At 42.5% G+C, this 23,339-nt stretch overlaps 1 protein-coding gene across 1 annotated transcript in view; it reads right to left on the bottom strand.

The window, feature by feature from the left end:
* LOC133563457 (N-acetyl-beta-glucosaminyl-glycoprotein 4-beta-N-acetylgalactosaminyltransferase 1-like) overlaps nucleotides 1-23,339 on the bottom strand; it is a 521,254-nt gene that overhangs the window by 146,787 nt on the left and 351,128 nt on the right. Inside the window, exon 6 of the mRNA XM_061917589.1 lies at nucleotides 17,368-17,468. Coding sequence (XP_061773573.1) covers nucleotides 17,368-17,468 — 101 coding nt within the window. The remainder of the gene's footprint in view (nucleotides 1-17,367; nucleotides 17,469-23,339) is intronic.

Genomic DNA, 23,339 nt, shown 5'->3' with positions numbered 1-23,339 from the left:
AACAACATCCAGAAACGCCGCCGGCTTCTCTGGGCCCGGGATCATCTAAAATGGACTGATGCAAAGTGGAAAAGTGTTCTGTTGTCTGACGAGTCCAAATTTCAAATTTTGGGGGAAATATTCAACATTGTGTAATCCGGACCAAAGGGGAAGCAAACCATCCAGACTGTTATCGATGCAAAGTTCAAAAGCCAGCGTCTGTGATGGTATCTGGGTGTGTTAGTGCCCAAAGCATCTATGAAGGCACCATTAATGCTGAAAGGTACATACAGGTTTTGGAACAACATATGCTATCATCTAAGCGCCGTCTTTTTCATGGACGCCCCTGCTTATTTTAGCAAAACAATGTCAAGCAACATTCAGCATGTATTACAACAGCGTGGCTTTGTAAAAAAAAAAAGTGCGGGTACTTTCTTGGCCCGCCTGCAGTCCAGACCTGTCTCCCATCAAAAATGTGTGACGCATTATGAAGCATAAAATATGGCAGTGGAGACCCCGGACTGTTGAACGACTGAAGCTCTACATAAAACAAGCATGGGAAAGAATTCCACTTTCAAAGCTTCAGAATTAGTTTCCTCAATTCCCCAAAAATTAGAGTGTTGTTAAAAGAAAAGGTGACGTAACACAGTGGTGAACATGCCCTTTCCCAACTACTTCGGCATTTGTTGCAGCCATGAAATTCTAAGTTATTCATTTTTTGCAAAAAAAAAAAAAAAAAGGTTATGAGCTTGAACATCAAATATCTTGTCTTTGTAGTGCATTCAACTGAATATGGGTTGAAAAGGATTTTAAAATCATTGTATTCCGTTTATATTTACATGCAACACAATTTCCCAACCCATATGGAAACGGGGTTTGTAAAACCAGCCTCCTATACTGACATTCTGACTCAAGTACAACAAAATTTCGTTGTACTTGTGCAATGACAATAAAGATATATCATATCCTATCCTATATAGACTCTAATGTCCAAACTGGTACATCTTCAGCCTATAAATGTAGCATATTAAAATACATCAAAAACTTCTTAGTGCTCCTTAGTGTCAGAACTTCCCACATATTCATATTGGTGCAGATATTCATAACCTACATCCTCTCCAACTGTTTTCTTTGTTATAGTCTATGCTTGTCTCTTGGCAATATGTGGTTTATTGTGCAAAGGCAAATTGACTTGAGTATGCACTGGCAAACTTTACCTCTCCAAGGCTGCTGTTAAGTTTTCATGATGTTTTGATGCGCTCACTGGCGGAAGTGACAACTGCAGAAAGTAGAGCATCAGTAGCTCTTCGGAGGTTTTTTTCTGCTTTGGAGGAATCATCATTAAAACGTGCGTGACTGCAACACACTATTGGTTTCTGGCAAGATGCAGCACATCTTCAGTGTACGGCGAAGAACATTAATAAGTGAGAAAACTAGAAATTCAGCAGAAGTCGATAGAGGTGGAGAAAAGTCAGGACAAAAAAGTATTGTAGTGAATACAAATGGGTGAGTCTCCAGGTACAGTGTCTATGTGTGAACTGTGAAAGATCCATCAACAGAGACTGCGGTTAAACAACTATTGCCGTAATTTCCCACACTTTGAACTCTGCGCTTTATGCAAAGTTACGGGTAATTTATGGATTTTCCCAGGTACACAAGCTTCACATGCCGCCAACAAATTAAGCCTTGTCACCTCAGCTCTGAAATTGCACAATTGGACGGAGTGGACTAATCCAGGGGGGACCGGAGGGTGTGTTCCAACTATCGTGGGATCACACTCCTCAGCCTTCCCGGTAAGGTTTATTCAGGTGTACTGGAGAGGAGGCTTCGCCGGATAGTCGAACCTCGGATTCAGGAGGAACAGTGTGGTTTTCGTCCTGGTCGTGGAACTGTGGACCAGCTCTATACTCTCGGCAGGGTTCTTGAGGGTGCATGGGAGTTTGCCCAACCAGTCTACATGTGCTTTGTGGACTTGGAGAAGGCATTCGACCGTGTCCCTCGGGAAGTCCTGTGGGGAGTGCTCAGAGAGTATGGGGTATCGGAATGTCTTATTGTGGCAGTCCGATCCCTGTACGATCAGTGTCAGAGCTTGGTCCGCATTGCTGGCAGTAAGTCGGACACGTTTCCAGTGAGGGTTGGACTCCGCCAAGGCTGTCCTTTGTCACCGATTCTGTTCATAACTTTTATGGACAGAATTTCTAGGCGCAGCCAAGGCGTTGAGGGGTTCCGGTTTGGTGGCCACGGGATTAGGTCTCTGCTTTTTGCAGATGATGTAGTCCTGATGGCTTCATCTGGCCGGGATCTTCAGCTCTCACTGGATCGGTTCGCAGCCGAGTGTGAAGCGACCGGAATGAGAATCAGCACCTCCAAGTCCGAGTCCATGGTTCTCGCCCGGAAAAGGGTGGAGTGCCATCTCCGGGTTGGGGAGGAGACCCTGCCCCAAGTGGAGGAGTTCAAGTACCTAGGAGTCTTGTTCACGAGTGGGGGAAGAGTGGATCGTGAGATCGACAGGCGGATCGGTGCGGCGTCTTCAGTAATGCGGACGTTGTATCGATCCGTTGTGGTGAAGAAGGAGCTGAGCCGGAAGGCAAAGCTCTCAATTTACCGGTCGATCTACGTTCCCATCCTCACCTATGGTCATGAGCTTTGGGTCATGACCGAAAGGATAAGATCACGGGTACAAGCGGCCGAAATGAGTTTCCTCCGCCGGGTGGCGGGGCTCTCCCTTAGAGATAGGGTGAGAAGCTCTGCCATCCGGGAGGAGCTCAACGTAAAGCCGCTGCTCCTCCACATCGAGAGTAGCCAGATGAAGTGGTTCGGGCATCTGGTCAGGATGCCACCCGAACGCCTCCCTAGGGAGGTGTTTAGGGCACGTCCAGCTGGTAGGAGGCCACGGGGAAGACCCAGGACACGTTGGAAAGACTATGTCTCCCGGCTGGCCTGGGAACGCCTCGGGATCCCCCGGGAAGAGCTAGACGAAGTGGCTGGAGATAGGGTAGTCTGGGCTTCCCTGCTTAGGCTGCTGCCCCCGCGACCCGACCTCGGATAAGCGGAAGATGATGGATGGATGGATGGATGGACTAATCCAATTTCCCACATTAAATCAAACACACTCACGCAATCATTCAGGCAGCCATTTAGCACGTTATGGGTTCACCCTCATCATGGAGAAGAAAAAATGTACACGTCACAACCCCAAACTCGGAAACGATCGACCCAGGCCCTCGAAAACTAAAACAGCAGCAACAGTGACTACATTTCCATGTGTCTATTCAGCTCTTTAATGCGACTATTGGTCATACGCTGGGCGCTTATTTCCTTGTAGCGCTGATAAATGTCATGCTTCTCTGTTTGACCTATGACGTCACACCAAAAAAATGCATCTTTGTAGCTATTTCCAAGTTAACAGCCCAGTTCTTGTTGTACTCGATGTCCGATGTAATATTGCCACAGATGACAAATATTACACATTTAATCATCATGCTGATGTTAAATAGCAGACAGAATCTAAAAAAGTGATCTTACATTGAGCAACAAACATGACACTACTACCAAGAAGGTCTCGGAATTGCTCGATTAAATGCAGGTCCAAAGCAAAGACCTATGGGAGAGAGTCATTGTGAAGAATTTTGGGAGGCAGAATGGAAAGAAAACTTTCAAATGTCTCAAAGTGCAATCAATAAGCTCTGTGGATAAATGGAAAAAGTTTGAAGTCTGAAGGAAAAGACTGTTTGTTTTTTCCCCCGATACCGCTTCAAATGAGGGTTGCTATTGTTCTGGACAACCTTACCAGTTGTCCTGAAGACAGAGTTATTGCTAATCGGTTTAGAGTTCACAAATGCAGCATGAAAATATTTGTGTACGCTTTCTTCTTTGCAGAGTATACCTGCTTGTCTTCCATCACACCCGTTTTTGTTTGAGAGTCCAAATAAAGCCAGGATTCTCCATTTCCTTAGCTACCTTTTTAAATACATCTCAGTTTTTTTCTCTCCCGTCGATGCACTTCAAAATGTTCCGTTCTTTCAATTTATATCCGGCGTGTTGAAACTTGGTGCAAGTGCAACACAAAGGGTCTCCTGGCGCCACACACGCAAGAGAGATCCGGTTTTCAGTCGCATAATCTAGGTGTGTTAGTCCGACTTTTCCAACGCCAAGCAATAGGAATGGAAGGTGTTTCATGGGTTGTTGACTGCTTGTTTTAAGACAAAGTATTTAAGAATCCAGACTAATTTCATACATGGAAACGTAGTCACTGAATGGAAATCCACACTACTTCTGGGTTTCAAAAGCACAGACTGCTACGCGCCAAAGGAGATGACTTATGTGGTTCCAGTATGCAAGAGGAGAAGAAAGAAGACCCTGCTCAATGACATTTTGGGTAGGCTACTGTATGTCGTGTTACCTTGCTGTTAGTTAAATTTGTGAATAAACACAAGCACCTGTGTAAATAAATCATGTTTCAATGTGTACAATGTGTTATAGAATTGTCCGTCCAATATACAGTGGATGCAAAGGTCCGTAATATCATCGCTTACGTGCAGTGATTTCTCAAGATTCTCGGAACCTTTTGATGATTTTACGGACCGTAGATGGTAAAATCCCTAAATTCCTTGCAATAGCTCGTTGAGAAATGTTGTTCTAAAACTGTTTGACAATTTGCTTACAAATTAGTGACCCTCGCCTCATCCTTGTTTGTGAATTACTTAGCATTTCATGGAAGCTGCTTTTATACCCAATCATGGCACCCAACTGTTCCCTATTAGCCTGCACACCTGTGGGATGTTCCAAATAAGTGTTTGATGAGCATTCCTCAACTTTATCAGTATTTATTGCCACCTTTCCCAACTTCTTTGTCACGTGTGGCTGGCATCAAATTCTAAAGTTAATGATCATTTGCAAAAAAAAAATGTTTATCAGTTTGAACATCAAATATGTTCTCTTTGTAGCATATTCAACTGAATATGGGTTGAAAATATTTTGCAAATCATTGTATTCCGTTTATATTTACATCTAACACAATTTCCCAACTCATATGGAACGGGGTGTGTGTATATATATATATTTATATATATACACAAATATGTATACATATAATGTATATATATATATATATATATATATATATATATATACACACACACATACATATATGTATACATATATGTACATATTGACATATATATACAGATGTATACATATATATACAAACCCCGTTTCCATATTGGGAAACTGTGTTAGATGTAAATATAAAGGGAAGAAAAGGATTTGCAAATCCTTTTCAACCCATATTAATTGAATGCACTACAAAGAAAAGATATTTGATGTTCAAACCCATACATTTTTTTTTTTTTTGCAAATGATAATTAACTTAGGATTTCATGGCTGCAACACGTGCCAAAGTAGTTGGGAAAGGGCATGTTCACCACTGTGTTACATCACCTTTTCTTTTAACAGCACTCAATAAATGTTTGGGAACTGAGGAAACTAATTGTTCAAGCAATTGTTCAAGCAAGTGGAGTTCTTTCCCATTCTTGTTTTATGTAGAGCTTCAGTCGTTCAACAGTCCGGGGTCTTCTCTGTCGTATATTATGCTTCATAATGTGCCACACATTTTCGGTGGGAGACAGGTCTGGACTGCAGGTGGGCCAGGAAATTACCCGCCCTCTTTTTTATTTTTTTTACGAAGCCACGCTGTTGTAACATGTGCTGAATGTGGCTTGGCATTGTCTTGCTGAAATAAGCAGGGGCTTCCATGAAAAAGACGGCGCTTAGATGGCAGCATATATTGTTCCAAAACCTGTATGTACCTTTCAGCATTAATGGTGCCTTCACAGATGTGTAAGTTACCCATGCCTTAGGCACTAATGCACCCCCATATCATCACAGATGCTGGCTTTTGAACTTTGCGTCGATAACAGTCTGGATGGCTTGCTTTCCCTTTGGTCCGGATGATACAATGTCGAACATTTCCAAAAACAATTTGAAATGTGGGCTCGTCAGACCACATAACACTTTTCCACTTTGTATCAGTCCATCTTTGATGATATCGGGCCCAGAGAAGCCGGCGGTGTTTCTGGATGTTGTTGATAAATGGCTTTCGCTTTGCATAGTAGAGCTTTAACTTACACTTACAGATGTAGCGACGAACTGTATTTAGTGACAGTGGTTTTCTGAAGTGTTCCTGAGCCTATGTGGTGATATCCTCTAGAGATTGATGACGGTTTTTGATACAGTGCCGTCTGAGGGATCGAAGGTCACGGTCATTCAATGTTGGTTGCTGGCCATGCCGCTTACGTTCTATTTCGTTCTAATAAAAACCGGACAAATACTGAGCACTGAGCACAATGGGCAGGAAATACAGAGAGTATACTCCACAAAATTCCTGGGGGTCATCATTGACGAATACCTCAATTTCAAATGTCACATTAGCCATCTGTTAAACAAATTATCCAAATATGTTGGCCTGTTCTTTCACCTTCGTCATTATCTTCCTCTTTATGCTCTACTTACCTTGTATAAAACTCTCTTTGAACCACATCTAAACTACTGTAATATCATCTGGTGTAACACCTTCTCTACCTAGTTTCACAAATTGGAATCCATGCAAAAGAAAATCATACGGGCCCTGTCATGGTCCAAGTTTAATGCCCCCACTCGTCATTTATTTCATAAATATCAACTCTTAAGACTGACGGTTCAATATTTATCAAAATGCTTGTTTAACCTATCAAGTCCTTTATAGGCTGAATCTTGGGCTCTGTAGTTTGGTTCCTATCTACCATCCCCAGCATGCCCACAACACTCGTAACTTAGATCTGATATATAGAGCGTTTTCCGTTCGGGCTCCAGTACTCTGGAATGCCCTCCCGGTAACAGTTCGAGATGCTACCTCAGTAGAAGCATTTAAGTCTCACCTTAAAACTCATCTGTATACTCTAGCCTTTAAATAGACCTCCTTTTTAGACCAGTTGATCTGCCGCTTCTTTTATTTCTCCTATGTCCCCCCCTCCCTTGTGGAGGGGGTCCGGTCCGATGACCATGGATGAAGTACTGGCTGTCCAGAGTCGAGACCCAGGATGGACCGCTCGTCGGGACCCAGGATGGACCGCTCGCCTGTATCGGTTGGGGACATCTCTACGCTGCTGATCCGCTTGAGATGGTTTCCTGTGGACGGGACTCTCGCTGATGTCTTGGATCCGCTTTGAACTGAACTCTCGCGGCTGTGTTGGAGCCACTATGGATTGAACTTTCACAGTATCATGTTAGACCCGCTCGACATCCATTGCTTTCGGTCCCCTAGAGGGGGGGGGGGGGTTGCCCACATCTGAGGTCCTCTCCAAGGTTTCTCATAGTCAGCATTGTCACTGGCGTCCCACTGGATGTGAATTCTCCCTGCCCACTGGGTGTGAGTTTTCCTTGCCCTTTTGTGGGTTCTTCCGAGGATGTTGTAGTCGTAATGGTTTGTGCAGTCCTTTGAGACATTTGTGATTTGGGGCTATATAAATAAACATTGATTGATTGACTGATTGATATCAGGTAAACATCGTTTACTGGCTTGTACCGCTCGCAGTGTCGTATGCAGAGGACCAAAGGTTTGGAACCGCCTTAATGAGAGCCTCAAGATGCTGTATCCATTCTCCACCTTAAAACGAAACTGAAAACTTACCTATTAACCACCTATCTTTAATGCCTCATGTGGGGTAGACTACTGTTGGGTTTTGCATGGTTGAATGAATATATGGATGTATGTGTATGCTTGCTTTAGTACTATTATCTTCTGTTTATCATATAGCGTTGTTGTTGTTTTTTTTTTGTTGTTGTTGTGCTTGCTACCATATTTGATCTTTCCAAGTATATATTGTCCTTTGGACCCCCTGTCAAAAGCTTCTTATAGCTTATTTGGGGGACCCTTCCACGTACCAACGTCGTTAAATGATGATATTCACCACTATTGTAAATGTTATATGGTAATGTGAATAAACTTGTGAATTGAATTGCGAATTGAGTGATTTTTCCAGATTCTCTGAACCTTTTGATGATATTATGGACCGTATATGTTGAAATCCCTAAATTTCTTGCAATTGCACTTTGAGAAACGTTGTTCTTAAATGGTTTGACCATTTGCCCACGCAGTTGTGGACAAAGGGGTGTACCTCGCTCCATCCTTTCTTGTGAAAGATTGAGCATATATTGTAGCCCAGAAGAGTTAGGGCTGCATGGGACTCTGGGTATTTTTTCTGTTGTGTTTATGTTGTGTTACGGTGCAGATGTTCTCCCAAAATGTGTTTGTCATTCTTGGTTGGTGTGGGTTCACAGTGTGGAGCATATTTGTAACAGTGTTAAAGTTGTTTATACGGCCACCCTCAGTGTGACCTGTGTGGCTGTTGATCAACTATGTCTTGCAGTCGCTTATTGCGTCTATTGATGCCAACATGTGGCTGGGCTGGCACGCTGTTTGTACAGGTTGTAGAGAACGCTAAAGGCAGTGTCTTCGTGGTGCCCCCTTAATACTGTTGTTCGGGTGAAATTCGGGAGAATGATTACCCCAGGAGTGGCACTGAAAATTGGGAATCTCCCGGAAAAATCGATGGTATACAAGTATGACGCTGTAAAGCGCCATTCATATAAAACTTGCGGGCCGCACTAACATTACATTTTCATATTAAGGTGCAATTGACCCACGGGCTGTGTGTTTGAGACCCCTGATCGAAAAGATTACAGTAGGGCTAGCTTTATAAAATACTAGTTTGGCTCTTCTGGGTGTTTTTCTTTTGTTACTATTGACAATAACAAAAATGGGAAAATTAAAATGGAAGTCATTACAATATACAGCATTCAAGCATGACCTGGGTGAATATGTTTTAGTTGTAAATATTGAGTCATTAACTTCTTTTTTTTACAAGTTTTAACCTGCAAAATCAGCTTACATAAGTCTTAATGCAGGTCTATTCACTTTTAATTTTCCTGCACGCTGCACATCATTCATTCTTATTAGTTAAGAGCGGGTCATTTTTTTTGTTTGTTTTACTATACTGTGGTTAACTTTCTTTTTACACGTGTATGACTGATATGAATGTTAAAAGGCTGTACTTACAATATTTATTGTACATTAAATGAAGGTTTTATGATCGTCAAAGCATGTCCCTGGGTCAGAATTATTCATTGCCTTCATTCTTTACAAGATTCTAAATCTGAAAAAAATCAAAGGCCAACCGTTTTGTAAATTTAATGGGCGCCGCAAGAGAGTGGGGAGACAAACAGTGAGGAAATAAAACATAATAGTTGTGGTCAACCACCACAAATAAATGTATGAAAAACACTGTTGTTCCGTGCATACCATATTCCATCAAACACTATCCTAATACGTCCCAAAGACGTGTGAATTATGTCACACATTTGAAAAGTGTTAATTGCGAGGAAGGACATATGGAAATGCATTTGTGAGGTGACAAAACCCCCATATACCACTCTGAAATATATTTTCCATCACGTTACATTTGTCTCACCCAGACTTCTGAAAGAACAGGAATAGTCTATTTAATATCTGGTGCCTTGAAACTGAATCTCCATTTCAATTGCAGTGTCTAGATTTTTGATTGCAGCCATGTTCCTTCATGTCTGGTTGGTTTAAAGCTGAGCTTCAATTAAGATTAAGCTTAAAATAGCTCAAGCCTTTCCTCGGACAAATGTAACATTACCACTTTCAAGATAAAGTCTCGGACTGACAATGTGCAGCGACAGTTGCTGTCAAGTGGTATATTGATTTCACTTCTCCGACCCAGACTTCCTCCTGAAAAAAACACAGTATATGCTATAAACTGCAATTCTCACATTCAGCATAACAAATTGTGTCGTGTTGGATCGACATTTTTATTTCACATACAACGTATAATTTAGTAGAACTGGTGGACAGGGGGGTATTTGTTAAAGTAGTTACTATTTTTGAATGTGGAACAAACAACTGCCTGCTAAAAGTCTAATGACTGTCCACACAAAAATGGGGAAAAAACGTAATTGCACATTGTTGCTTCGACCCCCAAAAAATGGATCTGCTAAATGACAAACAACTCTTAAAGGGGAACATTATCACAATTTCAGAAGGGTTAAAATCAATAAAAATCAGTTCCCAGTGCCTTATTCTATTTTTCGAAGTTTTTTTTCAAACTTTTACCCATCACGCAATATCCCGAAAAAAAAGGCTTTAAAGTGCCTGATTTTCGCTATCCGTAAATCCACCGTCCATTTTCCTGTGACGTCACTGCGTGATGCCAATACAAACAAACATGGCGGATAGCACAGAAAGATATAGCGACATTAGCTCGGATTCAGACTCGGATTTCAGCGGCTTAAGCGATTCAACAGATTACGCATGTATTGAAACGGATGGTTGGAGTGTGGAGGCAGATAGCGAAAATGAAATTGAAGAAGAAACTGAAGCTATTGAGCCATATCACGACAGACGGCGGCAACGAGGACGAATTCCGGCGATCGCCTTCTAACCATAGATTGCATCTTTTGACCACTGGTGCAACTTGAATATATCGATTGGCATGTGTTTGTTTGGCATTAAAAGTGGGTGGAGGGAAAGGCTGGATGCAAATATAGCTATAAATGAGGCATAATGATGCAATACAGTTAGCCTAAATAGCATGTTAGCATCGATTAGCATGCCGTGACCATTGATATGTCTGATTAGCACACTCTACGTAAGTCAACTTGAATCCGTCCCTGTTCGTGTTGTTACAACACACCGACGAGGCTAAATGTCTCCAAGGTACGGAAAATAATCAAAAAAACGGAAAATAACAGAGCTGATTTGACTTGGTGTGTGTAATGTGTTTGAGAAAATGGCGGATTGCTTCCTGTTGTGACGTCACGGGTGAAAGGTCATTGCTCCGACAGCGAACAATTGAAAGGCGTTTCAATCGCCAAATTCACCCTTTTGGAGTTCGAAAATCGGTTAAAAAAAACACATGGTCTTTTTTTCTGCAACATTAAGGTATATATTGACGCTTACATGGGTCTGGTGATAATGTTCCCCTTTAAAAGGTTCACTCTTTTTGTTCTAAATGTAGCACACACTCAGACTGACTGGTAATTTCCCCAGTTGAAACAGTCTGGACATTTCGATTGGGAGGAAAACAATCCCATTCTAAATGAACTGTGGACAAAAATAATGTCTATTAATAATTTTGGACAATGAACAATGTCTGGTCCAATGGAATTTTGTTTGTATACACAGCGGGTGTCAAACGTACGGCCCCGCGAACAGGTTTTATAATTTTTTGAAGGAAAGAAACTGCTGTTCTAAAATTTGATGTCCAAATAGCAATTCTTTGTATCATTGTAGATGATGCTACATATGTAAAACAAATAAACCACATGTTAGTTCACCAGTTGAGGAAAATGAGCAAACTACATAAATAACATCCTGTAATTAGATTTTTGATATATATATATTTTTTTATCTTGATAGATTGAAAATTAACACCAAGGAGTTGACTGATGAACATTATCACATAATTTATTATTTATAATGACAAATGAAGATAGAATACTATTAACCGCAACATGTAAATGTAAAAAAAAAACAACAACAAATAAACATGTTTTGTACATTTTCAGAATGTGCTTATTTTATTTTAAAACAAAGAAAACCATCTGAAGTTGTCTTTATTTTCAAGTTATCGTGCCGTGATTTTACTAGTAGATTTGGGGGTGGGAGAGGATTTTTCTCCATGTGGCCTCCGATCTTAAATGAGTTTGACACCCGTGGTATACACTCTTACATATAGGCGGCATTAAAGAATGACATACAGAATGTTAGCGAGAGAATAAAAAAAAAAAATTGAGACATACTGTATACACGCACAAATATAACGACTATAACAGCTTATGTTAATGATAAAGTCAGTATATAGGCAAATTTGCGGGGTTTCCGAATGATGTATATGGAGAATTGAAAGCTGAAGAGAAATCGAGGGTGTACATTCGCCACTTGTTTATCGTGGTTAATTAAGACCGGACATAACTGCTATAAAAAGATTTCCGCAAAGTAGTATTATTATTGATAAATCTAATATTTTCATAGTGAGTCCTGCGATGAGGTGGCGACCACTGGCCTAGTGGACTTACTCAGTGGCCTAGTGGTTAGAGTGCCCTGAGATCGGTAGGTTGTGAGTTCATATCCCGGCTGAGTCATACCAAAGGCTATAAAAAAATGGGACCCATTGCCTCCCTGCTTGGCACTCAGCATCAAGATTTTAATTGGGGGTTAAATCACCATAAATAATTCCCGGGCGCGGCACCGCTGCTGCCCACTGTTCCCCTCACCTCCCAGGGGGTGATCAAGGGGATTGGTCGAATGCAGAGGACATATTTCACCACACCTAGTGTGTGTGACGATCATTGGTACTTTAACTTTAAAATCGCCAGAAAAAGTAAGGCGTTTTCTGACCGAGAGTTTATTAAGGAGTGCTTATTGGACTCTGTTTCGCTGATATACCTGGAGAAGAGGGGCGCAATCGAAAACGTGTCACTCTCCCGACGCACTGTAAGGAGGCGGGTTGAGACCATCTTGGAGCTTCAGCTGAAGAACAGAACGGCCGACTTTGAATGTTTTTCGCTGGCTTTGGATGAGAGCTGCGATTTACGTGACACCGCCCAGCTGCTCATCTTCTTACGTGGGATAACTGCAGACTTTCAAATCATGGAGTAACTGGCAGGCAAGTAGTAAATTAAAGGGACAATCACTCTTGTTCACAGAGGTAATTGCGTGTTTGGACATGTTAGGACTGAAATGGGACAAGCTGGCAGGTGTGACAACAGATGGTTGTCCAAATCTGACAGGGGAAAATGTTGGACTTTTTAAAGAGGACGCACGATTAAGTGACAGAAATTGACATTTTTGCATTGTATTATACATCAGGAAGTGTTGTGTAAGAAAGTGTTAAAAATAAAACCATCAAAAGCAATCTGCTTTTGTATAAACTTAAGTTAGGTTAAATTAAATTATTATTATTTATCTTGCGGTATATAAATGATAAATGATAAATGGGTTGTACTTGTATAGCGCTTTTCTACCTTCAAGGTACTCAAAGCGCTTTGACACTACTTCCACATTTACCCATTCACACACGCATTCACACACTGATGGAGGGAGCTGCCATGCAAGGCGCCAACCAGCACCCATCAGGAGCAAGGGTGAAGTGTCTTGCTCAGGACACAACGGACGTGACGAGGTTGGTACTAGGTGGGGATTGAACCAGGGACCCTCGGGTTGCGCACGGCCACTATCCCACTACGCCACGCCGTCCATATCAAAAATAATTTGAGCAAAATGGAATTGAAATATTGTAGGTGTGGCCCTCCAGCAGTGCTCGGGTTGCTCATGCGGCCCCCGGTAAAAATGCAAGGGGCAATTGCTTTTGAGGAAAAAAAAGATCATCTCCAGAATAAAAAAGAAAGTAAAACAATATTTTAAAAAATTACATTAAAAAATAGTCCATCCATTTTCTAGTAATTAATGAAAATGTTAGTGGACCAGCATGAATTGATTAACGTGGACCCCGACTTAAACAAGTTGAAAAACTTATTCAGGTGTTACCATTTAGTGGTCAATTTTACGGAAGACGGCGTGGCGAAGTTGGTAGATCTGTGGGTTACTGGTTCAATCCTCACCTTCTACCATCCTAGTCACGCCCGTTGTGTCCTTGGGCAACACACTTCACCCTTGCTCCTGATGGGTCCTGGTGAGCGCCTTGCATGACAGTTCCCGCCATCAGTGTGTGAATGTGTGTGTGAATGGGTGAATGTGGAAATACTGTCAAAGCGCTTTGGGCTCCTTAAAAAGGGGTAGAAAAGCGCTATACAAGTACAACCCGATTACCATTTACCAATAAAAGTTTCAATCAATCAAAAAAAGTTTCAATCAGCACACACAATTATGTGTGCTTCAAGGACTGTATACCTTGCAGACTGTATTGTTCTATATTGTAGGAAACAGAATATTAATAACAGAAAGAAACAACCCCTTTTGTGTTAATCAGTGTGAATGAGTGTAAATGGGGGAGGGAGGTTTTTTTGGGTTGGTGCACTTATTGTAAGTGTATATTGTATTTTTTATGTTGATTTAATAAACAAAAAACTAACAAAAAAACAAACAAAACGATCATCTTGAGCATTTTGGTCAGTGAAGCAGCTACGTCAGGGATGTCAAACTCAAATACAGAATGGGCCAAAATTCTAAACTGAACAAAGCCGTGGGCCAAAGTTGACCAACTTAACCTTTTAATAGAGACCCAAACAAGTTTTGCATAATATTGAACAATCAAGGCTTATATAACTTTATAGTGACATGCAAAATCGAGTTTTGTTGGCAGCGGGGGTGTATATTGTAGCGTCTCGGATGAGTGAGTGCTGCAAGAGATTCTGGGTATTTGTTCTGTTGTGTTTATGTTGTGTTACGGTGCGGATGTTCTCCCGAAATGTGTTTGTCATTGTTGTTTGGTGTGGGTTCACAGTGGTGCATATTTGTAACAGTGTTAAAGTTGTTTATACAGCCACCCTCAGTGTGACCTGTATGGCTGTTGACCAAGTATGCCTTGCATTCACTTGTGTGTGTGTGTGTAGAAGCCGCATATATTACGTGACTGGGCCGTCACGCTGTTTGTATGGAGGAAAAGCGGACGTGACGACAGGTTGTAGAGGATGCTAAAAGCAGTACCTTTAAGGCACGGTCCCAATATTGTTGTCCGGGTGGAAATTCGGGAGAATGGTTGCCACGGGAGATTTTTTTTGGGGGTGGGGGGGCACTGAAATTCAGGATTCTCCTGGAAAAATCGGGAGGGTTGGCAAGTATGAGAATTAGCGTTGAATGCGGTGATACAGCGGCACCGCCACTGTATAATACCGGCGGGCCAGCTCTAATGTTAATTTCATTTGGCCTCAAGGGCCAAATGAAATTACAGGGCGGGCCAAATTTGACCCGCGGGCCAGAGTTTGACACCCATGAGCTATGTGCAGGAGAACCTGGGGGCAAAGTTGGTCTGGGTCCACGTTAATCAATTCATGGTGGTTACTGAGCCACAACGCCCGGTCATTCTATGACTCGTCTAGTTTGCATGCATGCATGTGCTTCGCCCACATCTTATTGTGTCAATCAGTGCGCTCACACCTACCCAGCATGTGGCACTTTACAACGTACAGACAATTTCCAAAATGTTTTAAATCAATAACAAACACATTTTTATCGTGCAAGCCCTATTTCTTCTTTTGTGTATCCATGAAAGCAGATGGGTGATGAGAACAGGGGTGTGGATCAGAAAGACAATGAGATTCTGAAGAAAGGAGGAAGCAAGGCAGTCTGACAGCCTTTGGCAAAATGAATGATCTTTTGCCACGGCTGCGCTTCCCCAACATCATATTTCACCATTGTTAAATGTCACATCAATATTCCATGCTTGCTAATTAATCTCAGCTCCCACGAAACCTGGGTGACATGTCACATCTTGTTGGAATACAGATGATTCTGAGGATGGGCCTTTTACTCTCAAACGCACTTGAGTGGAACATTTTATATGTGGCGCTTTGACCCTCAACCTTCTTTCCTTTGTGAATTTATTCAGAAGATTTTACTCAGGAGACTTTATTGATGAAGATTGGCACATTGGCTGTCAATTGCAAAAAAACAACATTTGGTCTTTTTGGTGTTGGGTGAATGTGAAATCCATAAAGCATACTTGCCCACCTTGAGACATCCGATTTCGGGAGTTAAGGGGTGGGGCGGAGGTGTGGTTTGGGGGCGTGGTTAAGAGGGGAGGGGTGTATATTTACAGCCAATTCACCAACTCGAGTATTTCATATATATATATACACATATATATATATATATATATATATATATATATATATATATATATATATATATACAGTTATATATGTATGAAATACTTAACTTTCAGTGAATTCTAGCTGTATATATTTATTTTATTATATATATAAATAAAATAAATAGTTGAATTTCAGATGGCACCTATCAAATACACAGTAATAAAAACACAGTTCTACTAAATGTACTGTGCTTGCTGGTTACTAAAAAAAACAACAACACTTACCTTTCACTATTTGAGTAACGTCACTTCTGAGTTTCCAGAAGATGGCGCCAGAATGTGCTTTGCCCTGCCGTCTCTTGCTGTCAACTCTGTTCGTTGTTTGCATCTATTTTCGTCTCTGTCAGCTCACTGCTTGTGTATGACCGCCAAACACTGTTGTATCTTTGCCGCTTTCCCACTGATCTGATCAACTTCGACGTTGGTTTTTCGACGTTCCAATCAGCTTTTTCACCTGGCCGGATTCCTGCCTTCCTTTCCCACCTCGTGGCTCCTTTCCCCCGCCACTTGCGGGCTGTGAGTCGGGCCCCACCTGGATTAGCTGCGCCCTAGGACGTGCTGTCCCCCGCCAGGTTCGGTCTTGTGAACGCAAGATCTTTGACAAACAAAACATTTATTCTGAAGGATTTCTTCACTTCCCGCGGACTTGACTTCGTCTGTGTGACGGAAAAATGGCTGAGAGCCGGTGAGTTCGCCCCTCTTGATGAACTTCTGCCTCCAGAGTGTTCCTACTTTAATTCTCCGCGGTCGTCCGGCCGAAAAGGAGGAGGATTAGCAGTCCTTTTTAAAAATGACTTTAAATGCCGTCAGATCTGCCTGCAATCCTCCTTTTCAAACTTCGAACTGTGCATGTTTGAGCTGGGGGGAGGGGGGAGGGGCGTGGCCTCCAGCTCCTGCTGAATTTCGGGAGATTTTCGGGAGAAAATTTCTTCCGGGAGAGGCGCTGAATTCAGGGAGTCTCCCGGAAAATCCGGGAGGGTTGGCAAGTATGATAAAGAAGAACAAGGTTAAACTCTTGGTGTCCTGTTTATTTTGTCTGCCCAATTACTGACAGAACAGACGATATTCCATTATGCATGTTTCATGTTCTACGAAACAGCAGATGCTTTAATTCCAGAATAAAGAAACCTCTAAGAGTCGTTTCCAGTATCTGCATTGTGTGTGCGTTATCGACATAATTCAGATCCACCGGGCAACCTCAGTCTGAATGTTATAACGCACCATCAAGTCTCATTGTATAGCTATATGATGAACTCTGCTTGTGTGCGTCACTCCAGAGAGGCTTTCCTACAACTTGTAATTCCCGGCAAGTGTTTATGCACTTTGAAAAGTTTGAGGCCTCATGTGATCCGCTTCCTTTCTGCAGCAAAACATTGTCGCGAAGCAATAGCATATCAAAAACGACTTAGAAGATTCACGGAAAGCCTGCAAACTAGAATAAGTATTTCTATCTATGTTTGAGACCTTTTATAGGTAATTGTGGCAGTTTATTCCTTACCTGTCCCACAAATACCAGCAGCCGGGCGTTGAGGGGGCTGTCATCAGGACTCAGCCAGAACTCTGAGTTATCATCAGATGATACTGAGAACTGGAAATCCCCTGAGAAGAAATGGATGGATAGACAGAAAACCGTGTTATATGATGATAAATAGAGTGGTTTAAGGGAGTGGTTCTCAAATGGGGATACGTGAGATTTTTTTTAAATATTCTAAAAATAGCAACAATTTAAAAATGCTTCATAAAAATATATTCATTGAATAATACTTCAACAAAATATGAATGTAAGTTCATAAAATGTGAAAAGAAATGCAACAATGCAATATTCAGTGTTGACAGCTAGATTTTTTTCTGGAAATGTTCCATAAATATTGATCTTAAAGATTTCTTTTTTTGTGAAGAAATGTTTAGAATTAAGTTCATGAATCCAGACGGATCTCTATTACAATCCCCAAAGAGGGCACTTTAAGTTGATGATTACTTCTATGTGTAGAAATCTTTATTTATTTTTCAACAAGTTTTTAGTTATTTTTAAATCTTTTTTTCCAAATAGTTCAAGAAAGACCACTGCAAATGAGCAATATTTTGCACTGTCATACAATTAAAAAAATTTGAAACTGATGATATTGTGCTGTATTTTACTTCTTTATCTCTTTTTTTCAACCAAAAATGCTTTGCTCTGATTAGGGGTTACTTGAATTAAAAAAATGTTCAAAGGGGGCACATCATTGAGGAAAGCCTGAGAACCACTGGTTTAAGGAATTCCACCAAACAATACTATTAAAATACAGAGTTGATTATGTGACAACACTGGAAAATTGAGTCCAGAACAAATGTGACGAGGAGCATAGGAAAAAATAGAAAAACACTCAAAGCGCAGACCTCCACAAGGCCCTATCTCCAAATTGTAAGGAACCATTAAAATATTGAATCCAGATGGTAATCAAGATCACTCTGAGCATCTGAGCATTGTCTGCTTCAGTGCAGCTGGCGTACCACACTGCATAACAGTGTGGTACGCCAGCAGCACTGAAGCAGACAAACAGGCGATTCAGAGGGTCATAAAGTCTGCACAAAAAATCATCGGCTGTCCCCTGCCCTCCCTGAAGGATTTACACAACTCCCGTTGCCTCAACAGAGCAAAAAACATTACCAAGGACAGCACACACCCTGGCTTCCACCTGTTCGACTTGCTACCATCAGGCAGGCGCTACAGGTGCATCAGAGCCAGAACAAACAGGCTCAGAGACAGCTTCTTTCCCAAAGTTGTCACCATGTTGAACTCTAACTTAAAATAATAATAATTGACCCCTATACAATATAATGCCCTAATACCCTACTGTGCAATACTACCCTTCGAGTGCAATACGTCCGATACTGATTGTTATTTATTACTTCGGCACTCTTGTCTTGTTCTGTATATTGTACAGTATTTTGTATCTTGTACTTCTATAATGTTTTGTATATTTTACAGGATTGCTTATTATTTTTATTGGATAGTAGTCTGTTTATTTCAATAGTTTTTCCTTTTTGCCTCTTATGTCACATATTTCACCCCATAATTGTTCCCAATACCGCAGCTTAAGTTGGACTCTTTAATCTCGTTATATGCAAATATAATGACAATAAAGTTCATTCTATTCTTCCATCCATCCATCCATCCATCATCTTCCGCTTATCCGAGGTCGGGTCGCGGGGGCAACAGCCTAAGCAGGGAAACCCAGACTTCCCTCTCCCCAGCCACTTCGTCTAGCTCTTCCCGGGGGATCCCGAGGCGTTCCCAGGCCAGCCGGGAGACATAGTCTTCCCAACGTGTCCTGGGTCTTCCCCGTGGCCTCCTACCGGTTGGACGTGCCCTAAACACCTCCCTAGGGAGGCGTTCGGGTGGCATCCTGACCAGATGCCCGAACCACCTCATCTGGCTCCTCTCGATGTGAAGGAGCAGCGGCTTTACTTTGAGTCCCTCCCGGATGGCAGAGCTTCTCACCCTATCTCTAAGGGAGAGCCCCGCCACACGGCGGAGGAAACTCATTTCGGCCGCTTGTACCCGTGATCTTATCCTTTCGGTCATGACCCAAAGCTCATGACCATAGGTGAGGATGGGAACGTAGATCGACCGGTAAATTGAGAGCTTTGCCTTCCGGCTCAGCTCCTTCTTCACCACAACGGATCGGTACAACGTCCGCATTACTGAAGACGCCGCGCCGATCCGCCTGTCGATCTCACGATCCACTCTTCCCTCACTCGTGAACAAGACTCCTAGGTACTTGAACTCCTCCACTTGGGGCAGGGTCTCCTCCCCAACCCGGAGATGGCACTCCGCCCTTTTCCGGGCGAGAACCATGGACTCGGACTTGGAGGTGCTGATTCTCATTCCGGTCGCTTCACACTCGGCTGCGAACCGATCCAGCGAGAGCTGAAGATCCCGGTCAGATGAAGCCATCAGGACCACATCATCTGCAAAAAGCAGAGGCCTAATCCTGCGGTTACCAAACCGGAACCCCTCAACGCCTTGACTGCGCCTAGAAATTCTGTCCATAAAAGTTATGAACAGAATCGGTGACAAAGGACAGCCTTGGCGGAGTCCAACCCTCACTGGAAATGTGTTCGACTTACTGCCGGCAATGCGGACCAAGCTCTGGCACTGATCGTACAGGGAACGGACCGCCACAATAAGACAGTCCGATACCCCATACTCTCTGAGCACTCCCCACAGGACTTCCCGAGGGACACGGTCGAATGCCTTCTCCAAGTCCACAAAGCACATATAGACTGGTTGGGCAAACTCCCATGCACCCTCAAGAACCCTGCCGAGAGTATAGAGCTGGTCCACAGTTCCACGACCAGGACGAAAACCACACTGTTCCTCCTGAATCCGAGGTTCGACTATCCGACGTAGCCTCCTCTCCAGTACACCTGAATAAACCTTACCGGGAAGGCTGAGGAGTGTGATCCCACGATAGTTGGAACATACCCTCCGGTCCCCCTTCTTAAAGAGGTGGTTCATTCTATTCTATTCTATTCTAATCACCGGTTTCTAAGTTTGATCAAAATCTGTCCATAACTTTTTTTTAGCTATGTTGCTAACCAAGTAAAAGACCCCAGCAAAACGAAGGGTAAATGAAATTGCAGAGTCAGTCCTAAGCGGGAGGGGACCTATGGGGTGGAGGGGGGTGTAGTGATCGCCTGGTTCTCGGTGGACAGTGGCTTCCTGGGCTGGATCGCCGGCCCGTCAGTCCGTGTATGAATTTGCTTGTTTATATGTGTTGGTGAGTATTTATGTAATTTATATTGTTATATATATGTGTATGTATGGGTGTATGCTTGTGTGTCTGTGCATATGTATATGTGTGTGAATAAATATATGTATATATATATGTGGAGGAGGGCGTGGTTTGCGCTGGCAGGTGACTGAATTGCCCCAGCTGTGGCTGATCCTCTAATCACCTGTCATTCTTATCAGTAGCGGTCGGGGCCATGAGAGGGTCGCACACACACGCTGGAGAGACACGCCGGAGAGAGACACCCGAGAGAAAGACAAGCTGGAGAGACTGAAAAGTCGCAGAGCGGAGTGCTGTTGCTGTGTGTCAGCAAAATTAAAAGATGGTTAAACAAGACTTCCTGTGCTCCAGTGCGAGTCTGTCTGGGAGGGGAACGGTAAAAAAAAAAAAAAAAAAAAAAAAAAATATATATATATATGTATATCTAAATATATATATATATATATATCCATCCATCCATTTCCTACCGCTTATTCCCTTTGTGGTCACTGGTGCCTATCTCAGCTACAATCGGGCTTAAGGCGGGGTACACCCTAGACAAGTGGCCACCTCATCGCAGCATATATATATATATCCATCCATCCGTTTTCTACCGCTTATTCCCTTTGGGGGTCGCAGGGGGCGCTGGCGCCTATCTCAGCTACAATCGGGCGGAAGGCGGGGTACACTCTGGACAAGTCGCCACCTCATCGCAGGGCCAACACAGATAGACAGACAACATTCACACTCACATTCACAGACTAGGGCCAATTTAGCATATATATATATATATATATATATATATATATATATATATATATATATATATATATATATACATACATACATATATGAATGTGTGTTTGCATGTATGTATATATAAATATACATATATATTTTTGGGGGCGCTCTCGGAGCCTGTTTGTCCGGCGGGAGTCGGCGCCTCAGGCTACTTCAGCCGGCGTGCTTGTCTGGGGCCCCTGGGTCCTATCGTCCAACCCTTCCGGATGGCCGTCTTGGTTGGGGCCGTCTATCGTGGCAGCTCGGTGGACTGCAGGGTATTCTGCTGTGCTGCAAGGTGGCCAGCTGCTGGGGTGGTGACCTTGTGTGTCAGCGTGTCTGTGATTTTTTCTTTTTCTCTTCCCTCAGAGGGAGGAGCCTGGTGGATTGGGTTTGTGGGGGCCCGGTTGTTAGTGGGGCGGTCTTCCCGTCCGGCTGCGGGGAGTGGAGGCCACCATTGGTACTTTAACTTTAAACTACATACACACTGAGGTTCAGCCTTGTAACGTAATGTAGGAGAATTTATCTGGCTCAATATATTCCGCAGATTTAATACACTTCAGGTATGGATACGGATGATCTTGATATCAATAATGTATTCAGGAAATTTTATGTGTCCCATCTTATTGTTCGACTCATGAGCTTGATAATTTTTTTGCCAATTTGGACATACCTGTGGTTGCGGGAGAGTCAGAGAGACAAATTAATGTTGCGGAATTAAATGTTGCAGCGTTATCACTACATAACCGAAATCCTCGGTACCAGATGGCTATCCTGCAGAATTTTCCAAAAAATGTTGGCATAACCTATCCCCTCTATTATTGGACATCTACATCAAATCGTTTGAATCCAGCCTCCTCCAGCAAACGCTGAGCCAAGCTTCAATTTAATTCCTCTTGAAAAAAGGGAAAGCAATTTTGTCGTGCACTTCGAATCATCCTAATAGTCCGTTAAATGGGGACTTACAATTATTATTATTCAAACTGCTGGCTATACGTCTGGATACTATTCTCCCTTCTATTATTATTTCGGATCAAACCGGGTTCATTTGGAATACAAACTCCTTTTCTAATCTTCGACATCTTTTCAATATATCGAATAATGTTCCTGCACATTATTCAAAATAGCCACTGCACAATTTTTTCTTAAAAATTGCCAAGCAAGGTTTTACATAATTGGGTGTGCAGTCACACACACACACACACACGCACACGCACACGCACACGCACACGCACACGCACACGCACACACACACGCACACACACACCTTTGCAGAGCTTTATAAAGCCAACTTTCCACTGTTGTCCAGAATTCAGAGAGATTTTGACCATCATTACTTAATTTATCTACAGTGGCTTGTGTCAACTTGTCACGCCTGTAAATCTGGTTTTATGTTTGATGATGTTTTGTTTTGTTTTCTGGACTCTTGTTCCGTTTTTTCACTTCCTGGTTTGTTTTTGTTACCATAGCTACTTATTAGTTTCCACCTGTTTCCCCTAGTCACGCCCCGATCATCAGCCTCTCACACCTGTTTCTAGTTACCACGGCCACTATTTATGTCACTTGCTTTCTGTTTATCGTTCTGGGATTTTTGCATTCTGCCTCATGCCTGCATTTCTCGTACAAACCTTCACGCCTTGCCACGCTGCTAAACCTTTGGACCACGCCACGTAAGATCTGTGTATTTTTTCGCCTAAGTGCAAGTTTTTGGTTTATTGAGTATCTTTGTTAGCATCATTAGTTTATTTATAGATAGCCATGCCATTGTGCTGTTTTTGTTAAAGTTTTAGTATAGATTATTAGCCGCCACCGAGCGCGTTCTTTGTTTTGCCTTTTTGTATTTTAGTAATGAATAAAATGTACTTACATTCATGCCTGACTCGTCCCACATCATCCTTGCATCGAGGAGGCACAAACAACCACAGTTCCGGCA

This window comes from Nerophis ophidion, linkage group LG12 (assembly GCF_033978795.1).
Source record: "Nerophis ophidion isolate RoL-2023_Sa linkage group LG12, RoL_Noph_v1.0, whole genome shotgun sequence".
NCBI lineage: Eukaryota > Metazoa > Chordata > Actinopteri > Syngnathiformes > Syngnathidae > Nerophis > Nerophis ophidion.
This window is presented reverse-complemented; position numbering and strand designations above follow the sequence as displayed.